This window comes from Cynara cardunculus, assembly GCF_001531365.2.
Source record: "Cynara cardunculus var. scolymus isolate 2C chromosome LG 3, CcrdV1, whole genome shotgun sequence".
Lineage (NCBI taxonomy): Eukaryota > Viridiplantae > Streptophyta > Magnoliopsida > Asterales > Asteraceae > Cynara > Cynara cardunculus.
The window spans coordinates 1610421-1618380 of NC_037530.1; the positions used below are offsets into that span (position 1 = coordinate 1610421).

At 35.9% G+C, this 7960-nt stretch overlaps 2 protein-coding genes across 3 annotated transcripts in view; both read left to right on the plus strand.

Moving 5' to 3' along the window:
* Positions 1 to 1032, plus strand: part of LOC112508813 (dihydrolipoyllysine-residue acetyltransferase component 1 of pyruvate dehydrogenase complex, mitochondrial) — a 13142-nt gene extending 12110 nt beyond the window's left edge. For both annotated transcript variants that reach the window (XM_025113595.1, XM_025113596.1), the window contains exon 23: positions 573 to 1032. In XM_025113595.1, the coding sequence (XP_024969363.1) occupies positions 573 to 631 (59 nt within the window). In that variant the 3' untranslated portion in view covers positions 632 to 1032. The remainder of the gene's footprint in view (positions 1 to 572) is intronic.
* A 2222-nt stretch (positions 1033 to 3254) lies between these two features.
* On the plus strand, positions 3255 to 3993 carry LOC112510494 (60S ribosomal protein L27-3-like). Its single transcript, XM_025115926.1, has one exon. It carries the CDS (start codon positions 3304 to 3306, stop codon positions 3709 to 3711), a length of 408 nt encoding a protein of 135 aa, XP_024971694.1. The 5' UTR covers positions 3255 to 3303; the 3' UTR covers positions 3712 to 3993.
* The last annotated feature ends 3967 nt before the right edge of the window (positions 3994 to 7960 follow it).

Genomic DNA, 7960 nt, shown 5'->3' on the forward strand with positions numbered 1-7960 from the left:
GGGGGGGGGGGGGGGGTTCTTGAAGCTTGATCACTAACTTTGATTCTTTTCAATAACACTAAATGAAATCTTGGATCTTCAACAAAAACCCACCATTAATGCAACTCTTGGTTGGAAGTAAATGAGAAGGAAGATGGAGGATGGAAGTAGGTGAAGGAAAATGGGAAAAAGTAATGAGGTGATGATGAGGCAAAGAAAAAGGTAGCAGTTCAAGAGGGACTCGGTCGATGCCTGAGGATCCACCTAGCAACAACCCTCCAGGCAACTTCCATGCGGCTTGGGGCCGCATGGTACCCGCTTTTCTCACTGTTGGCACGACCCAAAAATTGCTCAGTGTTTGTCCAAAACAGAGGGTTTGGCGACCCTCATGCGGGTTTACCCGCACCAAACCCACCCGGTTTACTGCTTTCCCACCTAAGGCTTCCTCTTATTCTTAAACTTGTAACCAAATGTTTCCCACACCTGAATACTAATCCTTAGCTATACATAGGATAAATCAATAAGTTTGGGAAATCAACTTGCTCGATATTTTCCGGGTGTTACAAACCGGGTCCTAAATGTTCTTTTTGCAGGTGCTTTCCTCGGAGCGTTAAAATCAAACTTCAGTGATATACGAAGACTACTGATCTAAGTGAAGATCGGGTACTCCCATAAACACCTGGGATCGGGATCTCCTATCAAACAGGCAGTGTAGGTGTGATTCTTTTGATAAATGCAACTGAGCTGCAGCAAAATGTGTTTTCGCGCTCTAGCTTATTTGCGATGTGTACAATTTTTACTTCCGTTTACGATCTGTTTGGCCACAATTTTTGTTTGATGATATCGGCCTATTTTTTTAGGAGACGGGTCAGTTTAAAAGACTGATAATAATAGGCTCGGCTCGAGCTCGACTGTTAGAGAGAGAGTTTTGATCATTTTCTTGAGGTAGGCAAGAATGTTGCATCTTTGTAAAAAAAAGTAGAAACAATGTACAAGAAAAAAAGCAACAGGTGGGATTGCCTGTGTCTTTGTAATAAACTGCTTCCCTTGGCTTATATAATTAGCGGACTGACAGGTTGGATAATAGATTAAAATATGTTTAGGTGGGATAATAATAGGCATGGCAACGGGGCGGGGATGGGGCGGGTTTTGTAATCCCCGGCCCCGGTTTTTAGTAACATCCCCCGGCCCCAGCCCCAGCCCCGGTGGGAACGGGGATTAACATCCCGTCCCTGGTCAAACCCTTATCAAAACCCATAAAGAATATCCGTTAGTTTGAGTTTACTGGGGATCCCCGGTCCCAACCCCGATTTGAGTCTACCGTGGGATCTTGAAATCCTGTGTTTGTAGGATTTCAAATCATGATATCTTTCAAATCAGACATGGAATTTAAACGAAATTCGACTTTAAATCTCTCCAAATCCAATCAAATCCTACGGATCAAACGAGTGTATGCCAAATGTTTGATTCGTTTATTTTGTTTTTTAAGTTGTGTTTTCTGTTTATTCAGTTTTACATCGATGAATTAAAACATGTACTCAAGTTTTCAATTTAATCCAACTCTTGAATCTTAGTTTTAGTTAACAAGGAAAAATTTGTTACTGTGTTTAATATGTTATTTTTACATACAACAAATACTTAGATACGTTTAATAAGGTTTAGACCTTTGACCTTTTAAAAGATTGAGCTCCTTCGATAGCCCAAGTATGGGTAGACGAATTACTCTTTTATTTATTATTTTTCGTTCTCCACAAAAGGAGTGTCGTTTTACCTAAGGGTGCTCATGGGTTGTCATTGATCGGGTTGAAGACATTTGAACAACTCAACTCAACTCAACTCAATGCTTGCGTTTGAAAAATCTTAACCTAACCCAAACCAAAGTGCAACCCAACCCAACTCAAACCGTACGGGTTGGTCGAGTGATACTTTGGTACATTAAAATATTCTTCTAACCTTGAATATGTTATTTCTCTACTTATAATTTATTTTTTATTATCAACCATTTGATATAACTTATTCATACTTCTTACGTATATCGCATTCAGTTAATTTTGTCAATTTAATATATATGTTAACAGTTACTGAACATATATATGAATGAGTTATATAGGGGTGTAAATATATTGGAAACATGTGTATATGAAAAGCGTACGTGAAAGTGTAATCGTCTAATGTATATATTAATAGAAATTCAACAATCATATTAAATCCAAGAAATAGAAGAATATCAGGTTCATTGGGTTGGGTCGGGTTCAAATAATAATAACCCAATACTTACGGTTTGAAATTTTTACAACTCGATTAGACATCGGGTTGCTTTTGAGTTGAGTTATTTCGTAATATCAGGTTCATCGGGTTGGTCGGGTTTTTGAGCACCCCTAGTTTTACTGCCCCCTCTTTTGGAAAAATAGAGCCTCCTTGACATGTCTGATTGCTATTACGATAAATTCAATTGATTTATGAACCGTTTTTAAAACACTTACTCAGTAAGTAAGTCAACTTACTTTATCGGATCAATATGACAATGTCTGGGGATCTTACCAGATAAAAGCAATAACAAGGACCAAAAGTCTCATCCAATAAGTGAGCATAATGCATGTTGTTTTTTTACCCATTAATAGTTCCATTAAGAGACAGCCTCTGAATCGTTAAGAGGTGAATCTTCTTTGGTAAAAAAAAAGTTTGTCTCTTAATAATTCTAAAACCTTTTGGATGGTTTTGTATCTTGGGCCTTCCATAACCATTCAACGCCTTAATTGTATTGTAAACAATTACCAAACAATTATATTTCATTTGCACTATATCATGGAAGCCTCTTAATCATCTTGACCACTTAATCATTATGCATCAAACCATTCAACAACTGTCAAAAAGTCTCTTACCTAGTAAGTATTTACCGAATAAATTGTTTCATACAATTTTGTTTCATCTTACCCGATAAGTTAATGAAAAATATTGACTATTACCGATAAGCGCTTACAGATAAGCATCGGGTAACAAACCCCTTAATTTAACATCAAAACGTGTTATGAAATTAACGGCTATTTGCAAAGTTTGAAAATCTTTGGCCTGGAAACCTACGATTACCCAAAAAAAAGAGTTCGAAAGCATATAAAGGACTTGAATGCAATATATTAAAAGATCGGGGTATAAACTTTAAATTACATGAAACTTTAAAACCTAATGGCATTTACGCAATTTTAGCAAAGATTGGGGTTCATTTTGTAAAAACAAATGCTATAAAATGGAGCCTTTGCGTAATAATGTACTCTCCAAAACCCTAACAAGAATCTACTTGTGTGTGAGAGAGGAGCGGCGGCGAAAATGGTGAAGTTTTTGAAGCCGAACAAGGCGGTGGTGGTTCTCAACGGCCGTTTCGCCGGACGGAAAGCGGTGATCGTAAGACAATTTGATGACGGAACTCGTGACCGTCCCTATGGTCACTGTCTCGTTGCCGGAATCGCCAAGTACCCGAAGAAGGTGATCCGAAAGGATTCTGCGAAGAAGACGGCGAAGAAATCTCGCGTGAAGGCATTCATCAAGCTCGTGAACTACAACCATATCATGCCGACTAGGTACACGCTCGACGTAGATCTCAAGGATGTCGTCACGGTCGATGCGCTTCAGTCGCATGACAAGAAGGTGACTGCTTGCAAGGAGACGAAAGCACGGTTGGAGGAGCGTTTCAAGACCGGAAAGAACCGTTGGTTTTTCTCGAAGCTCCGATTCTGAGGAAAAGATAAGTTGTTTTGCGTTTCGGATTTTGTTCTGTTATTTCTCGATTTTCAGCTGGTGAATGATAATGCTAGACTTTTTTATGAATCTTAATGCACTTTCAGTTTTTATATACATATTTTGCATCTGTGTTTTCAAGTATTGAATTTCATGTTTATGAGTTATGACCGTAATTTGGTTCGTCAGTTCTTCAATTGAACGATGTTTGCATCGTTTTTGAATTTGGTTTTTGGTTAGTGATTGACCTAAACTCTGTTTGCTGTTATTGTGGAATCATTGTAATTGAAGTTAGAGTATTAGCAAAATATACATTTGTTAGATCTTCTCTATTTAGTTCAGGTGACTTTTAGCACAATTTTTAATGTAATGTTAAACCCACAAACTTTAGTAGCTATTAAATTTCCAGACAAATGTACAAAGATCTTCAATCAAGTTCAAACCTCCCATAATCAGTTAAGGACGTTAATGGAATGCAAGTATCCATTGATCAAAGAGTACAAGTTTAATATATAGGCAGGCATGTCCAAATCAACATTGTTATAAATGCTTTTCTTTTCTTTTCTTCCCTTGTAAAAATAACTCAGGAACACAATTTTTCTTTCCCCACTACTTTCCTTCTCTCCCTTCAATATAAAAAAACTCGAGAACGGAGCTATCCATAATCAAGCAATCACTAACGCTGTGTTCTCAAGTTTTTTATATGAAGGGAAGTAGGGGGAAAAAGGAAAATTGTGTTCTGAGTTTTTGTACAGGGGAAGGAAAGGAAAGAAAAGCATTTATAACAATGTTGATTCGGACATGCCTGTCTATATATTAAGCTTGTACTCTTTGATCAATGGATACTTGCATTCCATTATCGTCTTTAACTGATTATTGGAGGTTTGAAAACAGAAACTTGATTGAAGATCTTTGTACATTTGTCTGGAAACTTAATAGCTACTAAAGTTTACGGGTTTGGCAGTTCTTTGAGGTGTCCTTCTAGTTCTATAGGGTTCATGTCAGGACTTGCATTTGACCCATGAACAGGTTTTACAGTGCTTAGGCTCTAATGGCTCCTTATTCTATCTATCGTGGGTTTACTATGTACCCTTGTCAACTGTAGTAACCTTTTGCTGTCTGATGCCATTATGGCGGTGGTGATGGTGAAGTCGTAGGTGGTTTTCTTCACATCGTATCTGTAACAATCTAATCTTTAAGTTGAGACTCAACTCCTATAGCCATTCTGTCAACCCTGTTCTCATATACCCCATGAATTTAGGTCAAAATTTGTTGTGTATTTGGTTTATGTTGTTGATCTCTATTAGTGATGGGCTTGTAATTTACAGTAAGCATGGATCATTGCTGATGATGCTGTGTCTAGGCAATGAACGTTTTCTACCTTTTGTCAAAAAACTTACTGACACTGTACTCAGATTCGAAATATCTGTTTAACTTTAACCAAACCCGAGAAGGCCTAGACCTGAAAGCCTGACTGAATCAAGTTTCTTTTTCAAAAGCCCAAAAAGCCTGGGCCGGAGAAAGTTGGGAATAGTCTGAAAAAAGCCTGATTGGGAGTATTTTCACACCCAACACCTGGGCCTGGGTTCTTTTTGCTATCTGAAAGCAGGCTTACCCAACACCTATGCTTTCAAACTCTATGATGAAATATAAGAATTAATATAAAGTTGGTTTCCATTTAACTCTTTTTCTCTATAATAAAACCTAGAAAATTTGTAATTATAATTTTAACTATGCTTATTATACTAAACTAAGGGGATGTTTGACAATTGCATAAGCATAATGATTAAGTGGTCAGAACTCAGAATGATTAAGATGTTTTTATGATATAGTATAAAATAAAATATAATTGTTTAAAAATGAAATTCGGACGTTCAATGGTTAAGGGGGGCTTATGATACAAAATCATTCAAAGGGTTTTAAAATCATTAAGAGACAACTTTTTTTTTTACCGAACAAGATTTACCTCTTGACAATTTAGAGGTAGAGGTAAACAAACGACCCCTAAAGATTGTTTTGTTTGGGTTATTAGAAAGTAATGAATGAAAATGATAATCATCGATTATGTTTGGTTCAATTAAGGGATGAAAAATGATGTTTGGTTTCAAAAAATTAATCAATTATTATGAGAGGTTTGGTTAAAAATCATTCCTTCTCAATTTCGGGGGAATATTGAATAGAAACTTTTCCTTTTTCATTTTAATTATGCCTCTTACTTCTTCTCGTATACCAAAACGTGCATTGGAAAGAATAAAGATAATATGATGTAATGGATTAGGTGGCTATCAAGTTTCTTTTTTGTTTTATTTTTTTATTATTAGTTAATTTTTTAAAGAATCTTTGATAATATAATAGAATAGAATAGAATGAAAATAATGATTCATATTCTACTCTATTTTAATTACCAGTCTTATTTTCATTCGTTAAAGCGAACCAAACACCCTCTAAGATACTTAATATGATGTTTGATGTTTTCGGGGCCTAAACATGAAATGAGGATTTTTGACTTCGTTAGGACAAATAGGAAGACAGAAGAAAAATGACATGTACAAAGGGTAATGAAACAAAATAATACATCTTGTAAAAACGAGAGACCACCACTTTAGAGAAGAAAACAACAAACATGTTCTAGGGGTCGAAGGGTATGCAAAACCCGATTGAAAGATGTCGAACCACCAAGTTTAAAGATGGAGTTTTGAATTTTAATTGGACTCATGATCGAACTTCTTTCCACAAGAATAATGTCAAATGAAATGATACTTTTGAACAAACCATAAAATAACACTTGGTGGGAATAGACAAAATGACGATACAAACTAGATGTGTACTCTAACATGTATACACTGAATAGGGATACAAGTTGAATAGTACCTATATACTTGGCGGGAACATTAAGCCCTGGCAACCACAAGGGTGGTGCCTGATTGGTTTGAGCTTAACTCCAAAGGTCAAAAGTACTCAGGAGATCCCAGGTTCAAATCCAAGGAGGAATAAAAATCCCCTTCTGGCCACGGAGGTTCAAATGCGGTGACTCCGGGCTATGTGCAAAGTAGATGGTCGCCCTAGAATTAGTCGGCTCGCATAGTGGGTTGAATATTCAGGTTAATTAATAATAAAAAACCCCGATACAAGCAAAATATGCCTTTGTACTTGAAGAGTTCAAATATGATTAGGTCAAATGGCCCAAATTGTATTGTTTTAGAAGAAAAAAAATCATGCAGAGTATATTGTTTTTCTTGTGTGGAAGTGTCGTATAAAATGGTATGCATAATTGTTTTACGAAATGCTTCAGATAGTATGTTTGTATGAATGCATGCAAGACGTGGCAATTTATGTATTATATATGAAAGCGTTTTGGTATATTGGATAACAAGTTTCGCGTACATAAAATGTCAGGTGATGGTGTTTGCAAAAGGAAGTCGATTTTTAAGTGCTATGGTTTGATATGATATATTTTTGAACAATGTTTCACTTGAAAAACCATGACCTTGTCGAGTTTATTAACCGACTAATGGCGTATAACTAAGAAGAGGGCAAAGTGACGAGGTCAAAGAGAAGGTGTGGCTGAGTGCTAAGATGGAGATCAATCACAATGCGTTTTAACTCATTGTGTTACAGTTTAAGATTATTTATGAATAGTAATGTATCCAGTTATAGGTCTAAGACAAGTTTTTTGTGTAGGTATTCCTTTACAATGGTTGTGGTTAATTTTATGATGATGTTCATTATACAAGTATGGGGTGTGAATCAAAGGGCCTTTGGCATAGTGGTATCGTAGTCTTTGGCCTTCTAAGAGGTCAGGGGTTCAAACCTCACCAAATGTGATGAGGGTGTGTGAGTTTATTTGTTATTTGTCGTATATCAAATATTATACACTTCAAAAAGAAAAAAATATGGGATGTGATGGCTTGTCTTAGACAATAATGTCATAAATCGATGTTTACCAATTATATTAAATCATAACATTTATCACCATATGTGTATTATGACTAGATGAAGATTCAAATGAGATTGTTAACTATTTAATAAAACAAGAAAAATGTCGTTAATGTTTGAAATCACATGTGATTTTACATTAATGTCAAAAAATGGAAGTAGACGACTATTCAAGGGAGAACTGAGTTGTTTGTGGTAACTGTGAGAAYMAAYATTAACCACAAATCAATAGATAAATTAGAAAATTTATAAATTTGGTAATTTTAAATTAAAATCTTAATGCAAGGATATTTTTGGTATTTTAAAACTCTCC